Source organism: Zootoca vivipara, chromosome 10 (assembly GCF_965207765.1).
Source record: "Zootoca vivipara chromosome 10, rZooViv2.hap1.1, whole genome shotgun sequence".
Classification (NCBI taxonomy): Eukaryota; Metazoa; Chordata; class Lepidosauria; order Squamata; family Lacertidae; genus Zootoca; species Zootoca vivipara.
This window is the reverse complement of record NC_142593.1, coordinates 55,180,773-55,202,734: the sequence shown is the minus strand read 5'-3', so window position 1 is coordinate 55,202,734 and position 21,962 is coordinate 55,180,773. Positions and strand designations below refer to the sequence as shown.

General features: G+C 44.9%; 1 protein-coding gene across 3 annotated transcripts in view; it reads left to right on the top strand.

The window, feature by feature from the left end:
- SETBP1 (SET binding protein 1) overlaps positions 1–21,962 on the top strand; it is a 261,035-nt gene that overhangs the window by 159,421 nt on the left and 79,652 nt on the right. For all 3 annotated transcript variants that reach the window (XM_035100397.3, XM_035100398.3, XM_035100402.3), the window contains one exon: positions 18,481–21,955. In XM_035100397.3, the coding sequence (XP_034956288.3) occupies positions 18,481–21,955 (3,475 nt within the window). The remainder of the gene's footprint in view (positions 1–18,480; positions 21,956–21,962) is intronic.

Below are 21,962 nucleotides of genomic sequence, written 5' to 3'. Positions count from 1 at the left end.
GCATTCCACCTTAAGCTTCCCCCTTGAAGCTTCAAACAGCTGCCATTAAAGAGAGAGAGAAGTAAAGAGGAAAGGGGAGGGAGGGAGGGAGAAATAAAGTAATGCCAGCTTGGAGGGTGGGGAGTGTTTTCCTTTGTCTCATCAAATATGATGGGATTTCCTTCCAACTCCCACGGTAAAGAGTTTTACATAACCAGGGCTTAATGTGGATGAGATTCATTTCTGTGTCGGGTTTCCCATCCATAAAAATGTCATGCTTTTAATGTCTGATATTTTGTTCAACAAATGGGAATTTCATACCGCAAGGCGGAAGACAGTCCATTTTCTTAATGGAATATGCAACTTGCAGGATAATCCTAGATCTAAAGACCTGAGACGTTTATATACTTAGAAAATCTACTTTATCTCTAAATGGTTTTACCTTTTGGGCAGGATTATCTTCTTCTCTCTCCCCCCTCCCCCCCCACCATTCTAAGGTGGCTGATTTCATTGGGGGAATTGCTAAAATGCTGAAATAAAAGTTTGTGGGACTCTGCGTCATTCCGAAAATAGTTTATCTGAAACACATGTAGTGTGAATAGACTGTACACTGGCTGGAAAAGGTATAAAAGTCTCATCATTGTGGGAATAACTTACAGGCCCACATGAAGTCATGGTTTTCGGATATATATCAAACTTGGGCCCAGAGCAGATGTAACATTAGCTCCCTGAAAACCACGGTTTCTACAACTTACACTTCCTCTCCTGTCTTCCATTGTTATTATCCATGGTTTTGTGTTACATTGGCTGATTACTAGGGCTGGGCAATATCTGGTTTTCAACATTGCAATATATCAAAGCTAAACATTGTGATATACCTGAAATAAGGATGGAGTTATGTACTGTAGAGGCATTGGCTGGCTTCACGGTTTTCCCCACATTTTTATCTTTGCATAGCAAAGCACATACACACATCACAATTCATGATATATTGCCAGGTCAAAAATTATGAAACCGATATCATGATACGGTAAGGGACCCAGGTGGCGCTGTGGTTAAACCACTGAGCCTAGGGCTTGCTGATCAGAAGGTCGGCGGTTCAAATCCCTGTGACGGGGTTAGCTCCCGTTGCTTGATCCCAGCTCCTACCAACCTAGCAGTTCGAAAGCACGTCAAAATGCAAGTAGATAAATAGGAACCGCTACAGCGGGAAGGTAAACGGCGTTTCCATGTGCTGCTCTGGTTTTCCAGAAGCGGCTTTGTCATGCTGGCCACATGACCTGGAAGCTATACGCCGGCTCCCTTAGCCAATAATGCGAGATGAGCGCGCAACCCCAGAGTCGGTCACGACTGGACCTAAGGGTCAGGGGTCCCTTTACCTTTTTAATCATGATACGGACTTTAAACCAGTTTCAGACGATATATCACCCAGCCATACCGATTACATTGGAGATGAAGATCATAGTTTGAAGGTGATACAACATAGGAATCCAAAGTTTAGTGAAGTAAATCCCTTTTCATCAATGAAAGGTTTGCCCATTCCCCTCTTCCTCCTTTTGTTTTGCATTACGTCAGTGGTGACGTGGTAAATTTTGAAGTGTATTAGCTTAACATGGCGGCCATTAAAACTTCCAGCCTGAAGGAGGAACCCCATTAAAGAAAGGGAAAGGTGTACCCACCCACTACTTCTTCATTTCTCTCATTTGCTAACTTCCTCTATGCTCATCTGTCACAAACAACCCCTTCGTTATTATCTTATTCACTTGCAGGAGCAAGTAAAGTTGCACTTGCTCTCCAGCCAATGACATCTTTACTCCTCCTCTGAAAAAAGTAAAAGTTAAGAATCCCAGAACTGCTCTTTCTCTACATTCAACCTCCACTGCATGACTGAAACACAAGTATTCCCATGGGTGGCAGATAATGTCTTTACAGAGGTATTCTTCTTTACTCTTACACAGGAAAGAGCACCTCTTCTAAGATGGTGCATATTGAGAGTCATGCATAATACCTAAGTATCTAAAACAGGCATCCCCAAACTTCGACCCTCCAGATGTTTTGGACTACAATTCCCATCATCCCTGACCACTGGTCCTGTTAGCTAGGGATCATGGGAGTTGTAGGCCAAAACATCTGGAGGGCCGCAGTTTGGGGATGCCTAATCTAAAATGTCACTAAACCATTCTTTCTATCCTGCATTTGCTCCAGTCGAGATTGAATCGGCAACACTCACTCCTCATTTAAAGTGGATCTGCTGGTTTTTAAAGTTCTTTTGCATCATTAGCGATAACTTGATTATAAATTGAAGATGTCAGGAAGATGCTGATTTCACCTGAAAGCAATCATTAAAAAAACTGCAGTGAAAGCTGTGAACTGTATTATCTTAGCTCGCCATTCTTATTACCATTTACCTCATTTAGCAGCTATTACCAAATTAGTTCTTGCAGAAAGCAACTTGAGTGCAGCAGGGGTTGAAGCAAGCTGAAGCAGGCTCTGAAAGTTTGATAATTGGGAAGGAATTCCTTCTTATGTTGCATACACACGAGTCCCTGAATAATCAAGGGCTCTTGAATAAACTGGACTAAGCATTGGTGAAAAGCAATATCAAGTACATAGAAATAAGTGAAATCATACCAAAAAAAGCACATCAGGGGCTTTGGAAAAAGTGATATTTTATCAGGTGCCGAGCCGAAATGAGAAAAGGGGTAGGGGTGGAATTAATGAAATGTTTGCCCTGAGTGAAGTTTTCACCTTTTGCAAAGAAGTACTAAACCCTTTGAAAAGAGATCATAGAACCAAAGAATTGTAGAGTTGGAAGGGATCCCAAGGATCATCTAGTCCAACCCCCTTCAGTGAGGGGATCTCAACTAAAGCATCCATGACAGATGGCCATCCAACCTCTGCTTGAAAAACCTCCAAGGAAAGAGAGTCCCGCACCAATCCATTCCACTGTTGAACAGCTCTTACCGTCCAAATGCTTTCCCCAATGTTTAGTTGCAATCTCCTTTTCTGTAACTTGGAATCCACTGGCTTGGGTCGTATACACTCCAGAACATTTTTATTTTTAAAATCCGGGGGGGGGGGGCTAGCACATTTGCAAAGCTAAGCAGGGTCAGGGGTGGTTTCAAATTGGATGGGGAACCATGTCTCGAGGTTCCTGCGTTGCAGAGGGTTGGACTAGACTGCCCTCCCGCTCTACAATTTTATGATTCTATTGAATACAGCAGCAATGGTTGTGAATAGGTATAAACAAAGTGGAAGGCAGGGATTGTGTTCGTTTCATTTCGGATGGTTTGCATGCACACATGGGATCAGATGCCTTTTGCCTTAAAAATGTGTGGGGTGGGGGAAGTTGGTATAAAGGTTCTCAGATTTGCTAGATTTCCCTGTCTAGGGAGGCTTTTAATGTTTAATCGATTATTATTTTTTTATTTTTCTGTTGGAAGCCGCCCAGAGTGGCTGGGGAAAACCAGCCAGATGGGCAGGGTATAAATAAATTATTATTATTATTATTATTATTATTATTATTATTATTACATCAGCTGATGTAAGGAACGGCTGTACCAGGGGTCAGCAAACTTTTTCAGCAGGGGGCCGCTCCACTGTCTCTCAGACCTTGTGGAGGGCCAGACTATATATAGATATATATTTTGGTGGGGGGGGGATGAACGAATTCCTATGCCCCACAAATAATCCAGAGGTGCATTTTAACTAAAAGGACACATTCTACTCATGTAAACACACGCTGATTCCCGGACCGTCCACGGGCCGGATTTAGAAGGCGATTGGGCCGGATCTGGCCCCTGGGCCATAGTTTGCCTAGTGCCTACCCATGGGCTGTACAAACCTGGTTGCACACAAGAGTGACCCTTCACCTTGGCTCCCTCTACCTGCTTTAAACAAGGGCCTGCATCACTTACATAAGGGCAGGGAGCAGTTTCACACCGAAGGCTCTCTGTGATGTAGAAAAGTACTCAGATCCACACACCCATTTCTGCATGCTCTGTGTCTGAGTGCCTCTCAGCAAGAGCAGAAGCTTCTTCAATTACAAAGCTCCCATCTCCAATAGTAGGTTTTATTTAGTGCGCTGTAAAAACAGTCATTTCTCAGATCATAAAAGGGCCTCCACGTCATTTTCTCTGCAGCAAGCTTTCCGGCGGAGCGGTTGTATCGCTGGGCTTTCATGCCCCATGACGCAACCTAGTTCTGTGTATTTATGTGCCAAAAAGTAAAATGCAATTTTGCAAGTTTTATTAGGTGTAAATTCACACTGGACGGAGAAAACGGGAGAGGAAATGGTGAGATATAATAGACACCTGGAGATTGAAATTCCTGAGATGAATAATAGAATCATAGAATTGTGGAGTTGGAAGGGATCCCAAGGGTCATCCAATCCAACCCCCTGCAATGTAGAAATCTCAGCTCAAGCATCCATGACAGATGGCCATCCAACCTCTGCTTAAAAACCTCCAAGGAAGGAGAGTCCACACCTTCTCATGGGAGAAAGTTCCATTGTTGAGCAGCTCTTACTGTCAGAAAGTTCTTCCTGGTGTTCTACCTTCCAGAGCAGAGGAGAAAACAATCTTATTCCCTCTTCCATGGGGCAACCCTTGAGATATTTGAAGGTGGCTTTCATATCTCCTCTCCATCTCCTCCTTTCCAGGCTGAACATGTCCAGTTCCTTCAAGCGTTCCTCATAAGGCTTGGTTTCCAGACCTTTGATCATCTTGGTTGTCCTCCTCTGCACATGTCCCAGTTTCTCAACATCCTTGAATTGTGAGAATGAGGATGGATTAAGCAATGTCCCAGTTTGGTCAAATTAAGCTAGATGGCTTGCAAGTTGACCCAGAGCACTGAGGAAGGGAGAAAAAAACTGGTATCACAGTCTACAAATTGTATTGCAGTCTACAAATTGGGTCACCATGAACGGCAAGTGAATCCTAGGACACTAGAAGTGGTGGATCTCCCCCCCCCCCGATAAGATTTTTTTTAATTTTCCAAAAATAACAACAAAAACATCTTCAACAGATTTTTAAACCATAGTTTCGGTTGACTCCCCCCCCCCTCTTGGTTTCATTGCTTGATATTCGTTCATGCACGTCCTTAAAACCTTACACGCTTAATATTTCAAGTTTAAATCTACTTCATCTTATTACAAGTGAGTTTTGAAAGTTATACTAATGTAAAAATCGAGACACTTTCTTTCTGGGTTTCAAGTTAACTAATTTATCCTGTGTAATTCAATAGTTGTATTTTGCCAATCTTCTTCATCTTCTTTGGCAGAGGCTTCTTCCTTCTGTAGGGGCCGGCTGGTCTTGGCCTGGCATCCACACTTGAGTACAGGAACAAAGTCTTTTGTTCAATAAGTCCAACAAAACCTGCACATCTCAATATCACGACTTCAATTTTTTTTTTTTAACACAGTCATTTTCCACAATCCTTTCCAGTCTTTGTATCTCCACATGCAGCTGCTGGGTGACCTTGGGCTAGTCACACTTCTCTGAAGTCTCTCAGCCTCACTCACCTCACAGAGTGTTTGTTGCGGGGGAGGAAGGGAAAGGAGATTGTCAGCCGCTTTGAGACTCCTTAGGGTAGTGATAAATACAAACTCTTCTCTTCTTTTTCTTCTCCATCTTGAGACTTTGCATGCTTCAAGTCCATGGGACAAAGATAAAAACCTTTGGCAGAGTTTGGTAAGCTAAAGTAGATTCCAGCCCCCAAAGTTCTGAATAGCTTCCAAGAGGATATCTGCTTCAACAGCCATCAAAGCCATTTAGACTGGTGCCACATTAGTTTTGGCTTATATTTTGATAAGAGTTTTCCCATAATCTGTAATGTCTTGTTTTACCCAACAAACCAAAGCATCACAACAACTTTATTCTTCCTTTCTTTGGGCATTGTTGGCCTGGTCTGAACTGAATGTGGAAATCCAAGCCAAGGTTCTCTGGGCCCAACAACCCAATACCTACTCCCACCTTTGGCACTGGGAATGTCTCAGGAATGGCCATGCAACTGCCAGGATTATCTCTAGCTTCAGAGCTGGCAGTAAGGCTGGCTGCTCGCCATGCCAACCAGAGGGCATCACCTCGTTTGCCAAGGCAAGCAGAATCGCCGAAGCCTGAGCCTATGGCATTGCCTTACAACGAATCAAAGGCAGGCTCCTCTGTTCATCAAGTGCTAGGAAATACTGGCGCTCTAAAGCCGTACTTTAGCACAGTTGTCAATCTGCTTTCCCTTAATAAGAACTCTTGGCTGAGAATTAGATGCTTGTTGAAGAAGCAACTAAAGGTTTGGTTTATGAAAGATTAACGCAGATCCTCCCACTCCGCTTTTGCACAAGGTTCCTTTCCAGAGCTTCTGTTTTATACACCCGTTGTTTAAATATTTACTCGGGCTGAGACACGTTCTCTGTGTTTGCAACATTTGCTGTAGCTCTACCTTTTCCTTTCACACCAGCAAAATCAGGTTTCGCTGTGCACAGAAGTACCTGGAAAGTTCCCCCCCCCCCGAGAACTTTATTTCACTGAGCACAGCAGGTTTATGATACATGTGAGTTTCTTCTGTTTATTTTAGCAAGGAAGTGGCAGAGCAGAAAGAGGTAGAAGGTACAGGAGATACTCTGGCCTAGGGAGTAAAACTCTATGTTCATCATCTATTGCTGCTGCTGCTATTGTTCTTGTTATATTTCTATCCGACCTTCTTCCAAGGAGATCAAGATGGCTCCCTTCCCTCTCTACTTTACCCTCACAACAACCCTGTGAGGTAGGTTAGGCTGAGAGCTGGTGACTGGTCCTAGCTCACTTTTGTTGTGGTTGTTGTTCAGAGAGATGCGCAAGAGATGTGGCAGGAGTTCTTGCACCAGTGCATGTCACAGTGTTGCAGGACAGCAGACAGCTGTTGTTGTGTTGTGCTGGTGGTAGGCATTGTTCCGTCATCAATTAGAATTTTGCTAGTTACAGGTAGGTAGCCGTGTTGGTCTGACGCAGTCAAAACAAAATAAAAAAATCCTTCCAGTAGCACCTTAGAGACCAACTAAGTTTGTCATAGGTATGAGCTTTCGTGTGCATGCACACTTCTTCAGATACACTGAAACAGAAGTCACCAGACCCTTATATATAGTGAGAGGGTGGGGAGGGGTATTACTCAGAAAGGTTGTGGGAATGGGTGATTGGCTGATAGGAGTGGTAAACCTGTTGATGACTGTTAACGACTGCAATTGGTCTTGCAGGAAAAAGCAAGGGGTGAGGTGCTAAAGAAAGCTTGATCATGTATAATGAGATAAGAATCCAGTGTCCTTATTCAGACCAGGTCTCTCCATGGTTTTAAGCTTGGTAATGAGTTGCAATTCAGCAACTTTCAGAAACACAACTTTCCAGCCTGTTTCTGAATTTTTTCTGTAATAAAACAGCTACTTTGAGATCTTGTATAGAATGTCCTGGGAGACTGAAGTGTTCTCCTACTGGTTTCTCTGTCTTGTGATTCCTGATGTCAGATTTATGTCCATTTATCCTTTGGCGGAGGGTTTGGCCTGTTTGTCCAATATAGAGAGCTGAAGGGCACCGTTGGCATTTGATGGCATACACAATGTTAGAAGATGAGCAATACCTATGGCAAACTTAGTTGGTCTCTAAGGTGCTACTGGAAGGACTTTTTTTTGTTTTGTTAGAATTTTGCCGTTATCTACAAATCAACTTTAGCTCCATCATTTGGTCTGCTTTGTACCTGGGACTGAGGGCTACTTGGAAACTACAGCAAGTCCAAAACACGGACTTGCTAGACTTCTGGCCGGGATCTGTTGGCGGAGACATATCTCACCAGTACTTGCGAGGTGACACTGGTTGCTGCTTTGCGTCAGAGCACAATTCAAATTGTTCCCTCTTCCGGTTAAAATAGGGATGTGGCCCTCTGGTGGCTGTTGAAGCTAAACTCCAATCATGTCTGACCATTGGCCATGCAGGTTGCAACTGATGGGAACTGGGCATCCAGCAATATCTGATGGCCCCAAGTTCCCCATCCCTCCCAGGCATGTGGCTGGGATACCTGATAGAATATCTACCTCTGCATCAACCTGCCTGCCCATTACAGTCCTCATCCAAGGCCTTGCTCCAGATGTTCTTGCCTTCAAAGCTGAGGTAGCTAAGAACCGGAGAGAGGGCCTTCTCGGTTATGGAATCCTTTCCCCAGAAAGTCCACCTTGTTACCTTCAGCTTTTAGCTTCTGAAAGATTTCCAGTACTTCCCTTTTCAAGATTTCATATTGAAAGATGCCATATAAATTCATCAGATGAATTCATGGCTTGCTTGCCTGATTGTCATTCATTTGTCACATCCAGGCAGTGTTGCTGGGAGCCACCAGATCTAAAACGAGGAACTTTGGAGATCTGTGACCTGCTGCCTCTTGTGGTAAGCAATTCAGGGCTTACCGATCAAAGAACCAGAGTTCCATAGGGTTGTTCCTGGTTGACTCAACCATCACAAACAACCCATCGGTCTCCCCTGACTTGATAGCACTATCTAAAGCAGTCTTTCCCAAACCTGGGTCTCCAGCTGTTTTTGAACTACAATTCCCATCACCCCTGACCACTGGTTCTGCTAGCTAGGGATGATGGGAGTTGGGGAAACAGAGTTGGGTTTGCCTTGGGCAACATTCAGCATAGCCTTCTATGCCTGCTTTCCTGACTCTGGATTCTCCAGCCTCCAGGATTCTGCTTAGGCCTTGGTCCCAGAGATGTGCTGCTTCTACATCCCTCTCCTGCCACCCAGCACCATGAAAGCCGGCTGCTTGTTGCGGAAACCTGTTGGGTACCTTTGACAAGTAAGCTGCTGCCTTCAACATCCTGTAAATCTGTCCTCCTAAATTCCAGAGCCGAACAAAATGCAAATCAACAAATGCAAACAAACGACTTGAATGTAGGTGAGCGCCGCGGAGTACCGCCAAGTGATCAAAGGCTCCCGTGCACATGTTCAAATGCAAACAAACATTCCTGTGCTTCTTGGAAGGGTACAAATGCGCAGTTCAAAATCTGTTAATATTAATGAACATCCAAAATGTGTCTTCTGAACTTTTCAAGGGTAGATTTGTTTGCCTTCATATTTACATTGGCTTTTTTAGATCCGAAACTGTGCTCCCTCCCTTCAGAAGGTAAAACAAAATCAATGCAAGGTAGTAGAATAAATAGAGATGTTTTCCTTTACAGCAAAGGATTTAGCTACAGATTTAATTTTACCTATAAAGCTAGTCTGGTCTGTTCCTGAGCCAATAATAATAATAATAATAATAATAATAATAATAATAATAATTTATTATTTATACCCCACCCATCTGGCTAGGTTTCCCCAGCCGCTCTGGGCGGCTTCCAGCAGAATATTAAAATACAGTAGTCCGTCAAACATTAAAAGCTTCCCTAAACAGGGCTGCCTTCAGATGTGTTCTAAAAGTCAGATACAGTAGTTGTTTATTTCTTTTGACACCTGATGGGAGGGCGTTCCACAGGATGGGTGGCACTACTGAGAAGGCTTTCTGCCTGGTTCCCTGTAACTTCACTTCTCGCAGTGAGAGAACTGCCAGAAGGCCATCAGCACAGGACCTCATTTTCCGGGCAGAATGATCGAGGTGGAGATGCTCCTTCAGGTATACTGGGACGAGGCCGTTGAGGGCTTTAAAGGTCAGCACCAGCACTTTGAATCGTGCCCGGAAACATACTGGGAGCCAATGTAGGTCTTTCAGGACTACGAGGCCGTTGAGGGCTTTAAAGGTCAGCACCAGCACTTTGAATCGTGCCCGGAAACATACTGGGAGCCAATGTAGGTCTTTCAGGACTACGAGGCCATTGAGGGCTTTAAAGGTCAGCATCAGCACTTTGAATCGTGCCCAGAAACATACTGGGAGCCAATGTAGGTCTTTCAGGACTGGTGTTATGTGGTCTTGGTGGCCACTCCCTGTCACCAGTCTAGCTGCCGCATTCTGGATTAGTTGTAGTTTTCGGGTCACCTTCAAAGGCAGCAAGAGCTCCGCAGATGTCTAGTAGGTGAAGCTACAGTGGTACCTCGACTTACGAACGACTCGACAACCGAATTTTCCGACTTACGAGTGGGGCTGGCCACACACTTATTAATTTCTCGACATCCGAACGAAAACCGCAGCGGTTTTAGATAGGGTTTTTTCGACTTACGAATTTTTAGATGGGGTTGCTTCGACTTACGTAATTTTTCCGTTTCCAATGCATTCCTATGGGAAATCGCATTTCCAATGGCGCTTTTCGACTCACGAATTTTTCGACCTACGGAGGTGCCTTCGGAACGGATCGAATTCATAAGTCGAGGCACCACTGTATTTGCAGCAGGGCAGATAAGCACCATCAGCTGCTAATATCTGAAAATCAAGCTGTTCTTAAAGGCATAGGAGCGCAGCAAAGCGATTTTGTGGGCAGAGGGAACATGGCAATCCTAAAGCATAATTTGAAAGTGAGGTCATAATTAGCAGAGTGTTTAGACATGAACGTTGAAAGTGGAAGAGTTTCATAGACCTCTGGAGTATAAAGCAGTGTCTAGGTAACACTGAAGGGACCCAGGTGGCGTTGTGGTTAAACCACTGAGCCTAGGGCTTGCTGATCAGAAGGTCGGCGGTTCGAATCCCAGTGACGGGGTGAGCTCCCGTTGCTTGGTCCCAGCTCCTGCCAACCTAGCAGTTCGAAAGCACGTCAAAATGCAAGTAGATAAAATAGGAACCGCTACAGCGGGAAGGTAGACGGCGTTTCCATGTGCTGCTCTGGTTTGCCAGAAGCGGCTTTGTCATGCTGGCCACATGACCTGGAAGCTATACGCCAGCTTCCTCGGCCAATAATGCGAGATGAGCGCACAACCCCAGAGTCGGTCACGACTGGACCTAATGGTCAGGGGTACCTTTACCTTTACCTTTACCTAGTTAACACTGAAATGTGGCACAATGCAGTGGTAAGAGTTCTGGGCAGGAGCATGAAAGATCCAAGTTAAAAACCCCAATCAGCTATGAAAACCTCACTGGCCAGTTGCCTGAGCAGAAGCGTCCTTTGGCCAGCTCCTCCAAAGCTGCAATACTTAACAGTAGGTTGTTGTTGTTGTTGTTGTTTAGTCGTTTAGTCGTGTCCGACTCTTCATGACCCCGTAGACCAGAGCATGCCAGGCACTCCTGTCTTGCACTGCCTCCTGCAGTTTGGTCAAACTCATGTTCGTAGCTTCGAGAACACTGTCCAACCATCTTGTCCTCTGTCGTCCCCTCCTCCTAGTGCCCTCAATCTTTCCCAACATCAGAGTCTTTTCCGGGGAGTCTTCTCTTCTCATGAGGTGGCCAAAGTACTGGAGCCTCAGCTTCACGATCTGTCCTTCCAGGGAGCACTCAGGGCTGATTTCCTTAAGAATGGATAGGTTTGATCTTCTAGCAGTCCATGGGACTCTCAAGAGTCTCCTCCAGCAGTAGGTAGGGGTCCTCATTTGAATACATTTTCCCCATTAAAAGATAAGGAAATAGCTCCTTGCCTAAGAAAAGGTAGCAGATCATCTGCCCACCAAATGGCAACTACAAAGTGGGGCGGGCCGCCCTGGGTGTCACCCAGGTGGGTAGATCACTGCCAGTTTTTAAATAGTGGGAGTAGATCACAGTCTCTTGGGACATGCCTGTTAAAAATAAAATAACACAAGCCAAAACACAACCCATCCTGTAGATTTCAGTATCTGTCCACAGTCGCCTACTTGTCAAACCCTTTTTGCAGGCAAAAAAAAAAAAATTTCAATGTGTGTGGGGGTGACAAGAAATTTTCTGCACCGGGTACCACCTGACCTTGCTATGCCACTGACTACATATTGCATTTTGGCAACGGTAACCCTGGTTTAAGGGGCCATTTAGTGCCTAGCTTGTATGTCTGAGTTTCTAACACTGGCTTGGAGATCTGTGAAGGTCACTTGATCAGTAGAGGCAGATCTCATGGGAGTCCTCTAGTGCTCCTGCATCCTGTGATGTGTTGATGCTTAAAGCCCTTGAAAGTTAGATGGCATCCCCTCTCTGGAAAGGGGAGGCTTCCCAGCCACACTGTGTTATTAATACAAGTTCTTTGTTAGGGAATGGGGACATTTTCAAAGGTGGAGTTACTTTGCACGAAATAGTAGATGCACAGAAGCAATCCCATCTGAAAGTCGTCGCCACCTCTTTGCTCTTTGCCTACAGTGGCAAAACTTTGGCATTTCTAAGCAGTACTTGAAGCCCATTTAAAGTGGCTTGACATTGCCGCATTGTTCAAAGAAGGGTTACCCGCTTGGTGTGGGAGGGGTCAAGTTTTTGTAAGTAGGACTGTTGTACTGTACTTAAGGTCTGATTGTTCTCACCCAGCTGCCTAAAAACCGGACCGCCAAACTGTGTTGCGCTCAGGCACAATATTTAAATGGATTTGTTATGTCAGCAGTGACGGGCCCTTTGTTAGAGTTGACAGAAGAATTCTATTGTTCCGGATTTTCCCAGACTCTGTTCCTCCTAATACTGCCCTCTGAAGATAGCTAGGCTATTGTTGAAAAAAACATCCCTAGAGATGGACAAAGTTGGGGGTGGAGGGAGGGAGGACCCGCCAGTTTTACAGCAATATTTCATTAGAATTTGGCTAAAAAGCAAACCAAGCAGTTCAGGACTAAATATAGACTGAAATTTGAAACTAAAGCTCTTTTAACTAAAGATGTGTGTGTAACTTGCCCTAAGGACGCATAGCTTATGTAAAGCTCACAATCTACATGTAGGGACCCAAAATTAACAACAACAACAACAACAACAATTACAACAATTTTATGATTTGTATCCTACCCATCTGACTGGGTTCCCCCAGCCCTCTGGGCAGCTACCAACATATATAAAAGCATAATGAAACATTACACATTAAAAGGCTTCCCTATACAGGGCTGCTTTCAGAGGTCTTCTAAAGGTTACATATAGCTATTCATCTCCTTGACATCTGATGGGAGGGCATTCCATAGGGCGGGTGCCACTACCTAGAAGGCCCTCTGCTTGCTTCCCTGTAGCTTCATTTCTTGCAGTGAGGGAATCAGCAGAAAGCCCTCAGTGGTGGACTTCAATGACTGGGCTGAACAATGGGAGTGGAGAGATTCATTCAGGTCTAAAGGATGAGTCTGTGCTTTAAACGTCAGCACCAACACTTTGAATTGTGCTTGGAAACGTTCTGGGAACCAATGTAGGTCTTTCAGGACCGTTGTCACTCCCCAACATCTCCAATAAAAGGGTCTGAGGTTTTGAAACCAAGAAAACGTCTTATAGAGATAGAGATGGACTAAGAGGTATATGTCAGCTTCACACAAGGTATTTGTGTAATCTTACCGAAATTCCCCTTTTTTTAAAAAAAAAAAAACACAACCCAGATATTTTGCCTAATCACCATCCCATATCCACTTCAGTTTTCATTCTAGGTGGAAATTTGGTGCCAACTCCATTTGCCAACACTTCTTAAACAGCATTTTCCAAAAGAGGTTGTCTCTCAAATATTTAGGGCTTTAAATACTAATGTGAACACCTTGAATTCGGCCCAGAAATGACCTGGCAGCCAATCAAGGCTCTGTTTGCCCTTTAATGCTTCCCGCAAGGAGGCTGTGCACTAATGAACCCAGGGAAACAATCAGTGATATGTCTTTTTATTTTATTTTATTTTCCCCGCTCCTCACAAGATTCAGAGTGATTAGAATATGAAAATGATTAGCACAATGGTGCAGATGTTTAAAATCACAGCAGACAGCAATTAGTGACATGGGAACCAGCTGCTTATCTATCCAGATAAAGCTTCTTAATAGAGAATTACATTTGAGGAACTGTGGTGTGTTGTTGTTGTTTTTGCAGATGGATCGCCTAGTGCTTTAAAAGAGAGGGCATCGAGGTATTAACTTTGATTTGTGAGCCAGCTTCCTGCCAAACGATCTAACTGATGCCTCTCTGAGAAGGTGGATCTTGGGCATTAGGGAGAGGGGTTATGGGCAGATTAGGAGCTGATCTTCCTTCTACCTCGAAAAACAACACGTAGAACTTGTTTTACGATCTCTTCTCTGCATGCTTGATCTCTAGATTACAGAGTAACCTCGCTTTGGTTGGTATACCACCTCCGTGTCACAGCTGTTGGTGTTCTTGAATATTAGAGAAGAGTTTGAATAGAGGATGATTAGACTGTCTGCATAAAGTTTGATGCGTTCCGTCGATAAATAGAGAAGATCATTTCTTAGGCAGGGAGGCATCAGCCAAGGCTAAGAAATTATTCATTCATTCATCCCAATCAAATTTCTAGAAGCTGCATTTTTCTCAGACCCTTGGCCCACAAAGATGGTGACCAAATGCGTACCTCACTCAATTTCTCGCATTCATCCTTGGATACAAGTGATATGTTGATAGTATAGTTCATCTTGCCCTGCCATTGGTGGCAATGTTGGGTTTTCCCTAAAGTTTAACATTGAGTCACTTTTGAAGATTCCGGCTTGGAGAGAACATTGAGGATTTTAAAATGTTAAGAGTGATAGCATTTGCCGCGGTAGGTAGTTTCTGGATATTGCTAGAGCTGCCCTCTAAAGTGAAAATTCGAGACAATTTGAAGGATTTGCTGTAGCCAATACATACAATAAATTCTGAGGAAAGCACAAGTTGATAATGGCTGAATTCAGATGACTCTCCAATGCATGGGCTGGGGAATGAGGAATGAGCCGTGGGCTCAACGTGTCTTCCTTCTCTTTCGTGCATAGCACTTCCTGGTTTCATCAAACCATAGTTTGCTATTATGTTTGAAGTGGGAAACCGTGGTTTAAGCAAACCCTCCATGCCAGGCCTGCAAACCATCAGCAGATCTAGTTTGGGCAGATTCCCACCCACCCCGATACATACTGGGATACCCACCCCCAGCTCCCACACACCCAAAAGCTGACCCTTTCCCTAGAAGTGACAGAATTATAACAGCAGCCATTGACCCAGTCACTTAAAAACTGCCCTCAGTGTAAAATTCAGTTCAACATGTTGAACCAATATGCAATGGCCGTGGCAGTTGTTTTAACAGGAATACCTTATTGCTGATCCGTTCACCTCACAAGTGATTTACTGCTCCCTAGTCAGGACAAGCTTTTTGCCACTATTAGTAGTAGTAGTAGTTTAAAGTGTTTTGTTTTGTTCCCCAAAATAAAGTGAAAAAGGAAAGAAGAACAAAATGTGATATTGATTGATTGATTTTATATACAGTGGTACCTCTACTTACGAATTTAATGCGTTCTGAACACACATTTGTAAGTTGAAAAAAATTGTAAGTCGAATCCCATAGGAATGCATTGGGAGAAAAAATTCATAAGTAGAAGCAACCCTATCTAAAAATTCGTAAGTAGAAAAAATCCTATCTAAACCACATCCAAGATGGCGGACGGAGCTCCATTCGTAAGTAGAAACATTCGTAAGTAGAGTTATTCGTAAGTAGAGGTACCACTGTACAGCCCTGCACCTGGGGGTCTTAGGGCAGTTCACAGAATAAAATCAAGATATAAAACCACAAAATACATACTACTACTAATAATAATAATGGCAACCCAATAGCCCCCCCCCCCAAAAAAAGCATTTAAAAAGGGCATAGGATGTAAATCAGATCAACCAAAGGCCTGGTTAAAAAGGAACATTTTTGCCTAGTGCCTAAATGTGTATAATAAAGGTGCCAGGCAAACTTCTGTGGGGAGAGCATTCCACAGATGGGGAGCCACTGCAGAGAAGGCCCATTCTCATGTTGCCACCCTCTGGACCTCTCAAGGAGGAGGCACATGAAGGAGGGCCTCAGAAGATATATAGAGATAGATAGATAGATAGATAGATAGATAGATAGATGCTAATATACATATGATTATTAATAACCTACCCTATTCAGTAGAAACTCATTCCAAATACAGTGGTGCCTCACTTAACGAATGCCCTGCTTAACGAAATTTCCGCTTAACGAAAGGTTTTTTCTAGCGGAGGTTGCCTCGCTAGACGAATGCGTTTTACGAAAAATTCGTCTAGCGAATCGCGGTTTCCCATATGAATGCATTGAAATTCAATTAATGCGTTCCTATGGGCAAAAAAAAAATTCAAAAAAAATTCAATGCATTCCTATGGGATTCGCTAGATGAATTTTTCGTTATAAGAAAAGACCTGTGGAAGGAATTAAATTCGTCTAGCGAGGCAAAACAAAGTCTGCGTCTGTAAGCAATCGGTTCATGTGTTGGATTGAAGACATGGCAGCACTCACAACATATGAACAGAGCTTTTGGCCACTTCTTAGAAGTTTAAGAGCATGAAGAGAGCAGGTGGTGAGGCTAGGAAGGCAAGCCACTTGTTGAATTCATGGTGGAGGTGAGATTTCCAGTAGACACTTCCTGATTCAAAGGTCAGGCTCTTAGCCACTATGCGCTATACTGCAAACCATTGACTGCCATCTAGCCTGTCTTACCCAATCTGCTGGTGGTGGTTGTTTTAAAGTCTCTCTCTCTCTCTCTCTCTCTCTCTCTCTCTCTCTCTCTCTCATTACTTTGGCATGCTCGCTGTTGCTTTTGTGCTTGTTCTCCTCTCTGCCTTTTGACAGTGCAGTTCACCCAGCGGGGCAAAGAGAAGCCAAAACATTAGGAGCAACAGGATCAGGCAGAGAGCCAGATGGAGACACTGGGAGCAAAATGCACTCTGAGTGCATTAATTTCAGCTCGCTGTGCCAGTTATTCTGAGTAAACAGTCTACACGTATCTGTTGCAGCTAATGAAACTCAACCTGCTCTGAGTCACAGGATCTCTGGTTACCATGCAGCAGTCGAGCACGCGGAAATATCCCTGTCCTCCCGCACATGCACACACACACACACCCCGGCAATGATCAGCCTTGACAAGTATGAGGAAACTAAGAGAATCTTACAGTATCAGGGTAGAAAGCAGGAACCTGGATTCTGGAGGCAGAACCTGAAATTCAGGGCTGTGAATTGGGTCAGATTTGGTCCAATCCAAAAGAAGGCAACTTGACCGGAATGGTGGTAACTCGAAATCTAACCTCCAACTTGGTTGATGGGAGCAGTAGACCAACACATCTGAATGGACTGGAAGAGCTTGCTCTAACCACTGTGACCTGCTGTTGTTTCATTTCTCTGTAGCTGGGGTGGTGGGCATATGTCAGGCTTGCAGGATATACCTTTGCTTGTTCCTTTTTACTAGAATACTGAAATCCGCTAGTTGGTGCCAGGTGTAAAGTGACTAACATGAGCATTTCTGAGCCCATAAATTTGTTTTTTGAGCACCAGGATCCTTTCACTCCTGGTGTTCTTCCTGCAAGATTTCTTAATTTCAAGAATACAATTTCGGGGTGTTGGGGGTGGTCATTTTGTTGTGTTTCTTGTTAAGCAACTGGGAATTGGAAATCTTTGCCAACCGAGACCAGATTCCAGCCTACCTCCTGCCCATCCCTGGTCTGTGGCATCCCTTTTTCTAAAATGCTACCTTTAAATGAGAAAATGCTATGCTTGCTCTTGTAAAGTCTTCGGAAATAATGGAAATAATGGAATTAGGAAAAGAAAGGCGAATGGGAGCCAGGATATTCAGGGGTTTGTTTTGTTTTTTAATGGATCTGCTGTGTCAAGAGAATGTGACAGCAAGCATTGGATTTGTACCGAAATCTTTTTTTTCTTTCTCCCCCAGTTTGGAGCATGAATTCTTTAAAATGCATCTCTGGGTCATTTGTGGGGCATAGGAATTCGTTCTTTTTTATTTATTTTTCAAAATATAGTCCGGCCCACCACATGGTCTGAGGAATGGTGGACCGGCCCATGGCTGAAAAAGGTTGCTGACCCCTAGTATAAAGGTTCTTCCATCTCTTTCACTGTAGAAAGTATAGTCATAGCTATCTCTGCATGGAAAGGATAGGCATCCTCTCTCTCTCTAGAAAGTATGTTCTTCCAGTGCATAAACAGGGGCATAAAGAATAGAAGGGTGCTGTTTTAAGTTCACTAGTCCCAGGTTGTTCTGTTCTGTACATAGCCCCCTTTTACAAACAGAACAAACAAACAATTACAGTCATACCTTGGTTTTCAAACGCCTTGGGAGTCGAACGTCTTGGTTCCCAAACAATTGAAAACTGGAAGTGATTGTTCCTGTTTTTGAACATTCTTTGGAACCCGAACATCTGGCGCGGCTTCTGATTGGCTGCAGGAGCTTGCTGCAGCCAATCGGAAGCTGCACCTTGGTTCCCGAATGTTTTGGAAGTCAAACGGACTTTCGGAGTGGATTCCGTTCGACTTCCAAGGTACCATTGTATTTATTGCAGTCCAAAAACCCACAAGTTGCTTATTCCCTAAAATATATATTTAGAATAAGAATATATATTATATTGTGGGTTTGTTTGTTTTGTTTTTGTTTTTAAAGAAAACAAAAACCCATTCTGGTAAATTCTTTTCAGGGATCAGAAGCCCTAACCTTTTTCTTTCTCCTTTTGTCTTTTTCTCATTCCCAGGTTTATGACAGACTGCAAAAACATTCTGCTGTGCACTATGATCCCGTCCTCCAGCAAGACTTCACCAGTGACACCTTAAAATCGCGGCACCAGCAAAAAAGCAACAACCAGCATCATCTCGACTGGTCGGTGAGCTCTGAATCTGGGCCAGCTCCTCAAGCCTGCTTCATTGCCCCAGAGCCACACCGAGAAGCCACCAAGATCCCTGGTTCGGAGCCCACTGTATCTTTCAGCAAGTCCCAAGTGAAGAAATCTAACGCCAGCAGCACCTGGGCTCAGTTGTCAAACGGTAATAATAAAGACCTTGCAGCATGCAGTGCAGTCCCAGGGTCAAATAGCCTCAGCGCAACTTCCCAGCCAAACAAACTGTCTGATTGCAATGGTTTTCCGCCCCTAGTGAGTCAAGAGGGAGAGGGACAGGTAGAAGCCCTCAACCAGCCCACTGGCAGCACAAAGAAGAAATCCAGTAAGAAAGACTTGGTCAACCAAACCATCCAAAATGCAGACTTAGAATGGTTGAAAAATCCGCAGAAGTCATTTGAAGCCAAAACTCACGACAGCATGGAAGGGAAGAAGGAATCCAGCTCAACCAAGCCATCACCCCCCAGGCAAAGCGCACATTCTGCCAACACGTCTGAAAACGATTCGAGTCACGTACGGATTACTATTCCAATCAAGACTCCAGTAGTGGAGACACCTGGTCACAAAAGGAAGAAACGGCAGTCTGCAAAAGCCGTTGTCGACAAGAGTGTCCCAGAGAAAACCTCTCCTTCCGGGCATCCTGTGAGCAGCGATGTAGCCAGCATGACTAACGCACAGGCAGAGGCGTGCAAGAAAGACCTGCGAGTTACAAAGCAAGGGAAAGCGATGGAAAGCGAGCCTCCGTTGGTACCAGTGGAAAGCAACGAGATAGTCAGCAAACCTCCCACGGCCAACACCGCCAGGCTCAGAAAGTCCGCAGTTGTGACGTCTGCTTCAGTTACACACATGACATCTGCTTCCGTTACACACAATGCCCCGACACCTTGCAAGCAGCCGGAGGTTCAGCACCCGAAGTTTGCAGCAAAGCGAAGGTGGACGTGTAGCAAACCTAAAAATGTGCTCCGGGAACCTTCTCTAGGCCTCCCTGAGAAACTGGTGGTAGAACCTCCCTCAGCTTATCCCATAACACCATCCAGTCCTCTGTATACCAATACAGACAGTCTTACTGTGATTACTCCCATCAAGAAGAAGAGGGGGCGACCAAAGAAACAGCCTTTGCTCACTGTCGAAACCATCCACGAAGGAACGTCCACCAGCCCCGTCAGCCCCATCAGTCGGGAATTCCCTGGCACGAAGAAGAGGAAGAGGAGGAGGAACTTGGTGAAGTTAGCCCAGATGGCCCCCGGGGAAGATACTAACACTATCAGCGAGCTGAAATTTCACAAGAAGGTTGGCAAGCTTGGTGTTCTTGATAAGAAGACCATCAAGACCATTAACAAAATGAAGAGCCTCAAGAGGAAAAACCTCTTGAGCCAGATCTTATCTTGCTCAAGTAGCATGGCTCTGAAGATGAAAATGCAGCCGCCAGCCAACACAGGGGCTCCCACCATCGATGCGAGACTAGGGAAGCAAATAAACGTGAGCAAGAAGGGGACTATCTACATTGGTAAGAAAAGGGGGAGAAAGCCAAGATCCGAACTTCAGCCTCCACTGGAAGACCCGAAGACAGCCATGAAACATTTGAGGCCCGTATCCAGCCAGCCAGAAAACCCAGCAGTGCCTTCTACCTTGCAGTCCCTTGTGGCATCATCATCATCACCAGCAGCCGTCCATCCTCTCTCGACGCAGTTAGTGGGCTCTAACGGCAGCCTTAGCCCTGCCAGCACTGAAATGAATTTTTCAGAGTTAAAGACTATGCCAAATCTACAGCCCATCAGCGCTCTTCCCACAAAAACTCAGAAAGGAATACACGGCGGGACTTGGAAGCTGTCCCCACCCCGGCTCATGGCAAATTCTCCTTCCCACCTTTGCGATATAGGTTCCCTGAAGGAGGTCACGCTGTCTCCGGTGAGCGAATCCCACAGCGAGGAAACTATACCGAGTGACAGTGGGATCGGTACTGACAACAACAGTACGTCCGACCAAGCGGAGAAGACTTCGGAGTCTCGCAGAAGATACTCATTCGACTTCTGCAGCCTGGACAATCCAGAGGTCCTTCAGTCCGACACCAGCACTAAGAACAGGCACAGTCACCGGCAGAAGCATCTCATCGTCGATAACTTTCTCACTCATGAGACTATGAAGAAGCCAAAGCACAAGAGGAAGAGGAAGAACCTGCAGAACAGAGATGACCTCCAGTTCCTTGCAGACCTGGAAGAGCTCATCAGCAAGTTCCAAGTGTTCAGGATTTCTCACCGCAGCTACACATTTTACCACGAGAATCCGTATCCCAGCATTTTCAGGGTTAACTTTGATCACTATTACCCTATGCCATATATCCAGTATGACCCTTTGCTGTATCTTCGCAGGACGTCCGACATGAAGTCTAAGAAGAAGCGTGGTAGACCTGCCAAAACCAATGACACCATGACGAAGGTGCCTTTCTTACAAGGGTTTGGTTACCCTATTCCCAGTGGGAGTTACTATGCACCCTATGGAATGCCTTACACATCAATGCCTATGATGAACCTTGGCTACTACAGTCAGTATCCTGCTCCTTTGTACTTGTCTCACACCCTCGGAGCAGCTTCCCCGTTCATGAGGCCCACCGTGCCTCCTCCCCAGTTCCACGCAAGCTCCCACATGAAGATGCCCAATACTGCCAAGCATAAAGTGAAGCATGGGGTCCACCTGCAGACACCGGTAGGGATTGGCCTCGGGGATGTGCATTCTTCACTGACCTCTCCGAAGGCCGCAGGGACAAGCATACCCAGTGGCCGACTTCACAAAAGGAAACACAAACATAAGCACAAACACAAGGATGAGCGGATATTGGGGGCTCACGACGACCTGAGCAGTCTCTTCGCAAGCAAGTCCACTGGCTTCACCAGCCATTCGGTCAGTGACAGATTAAACGTCTCAGACAAAGAGCTCTCCTTGCTGACGGAGAAGAGCAAGCATAAGGAGAAACAGAAGCACCAGCATTGTGAAACCAGTGGGCACAAGGTTTCCAAGAGCAACTTCGAAGTGGATACCTTGTCTACGTTGTCTCTCTCTGACACCCAGCAGTGGGTGCAGAGCAAGGATAAAAGTAACTCAAGCAATGATCCCATGGACTCTTGCATGAAGAGGTATTCTGGGAACACTGACAGCAGCGCACGGTCCGAGTCCTTGGACGTCTTTGGCGAGATGAATTCCTTGACCGAAAAGCGGGACAATGATGGGAGCAAAAGGAGGGGTTTCGAAGGGTTCGAAACATACAGGGAGAAGGACCTTCAGACCTTCAGAACAAGCAGGAAGGACAGGAGCTGCTATGACTCATTGACAGCTTCAGGTAGGAA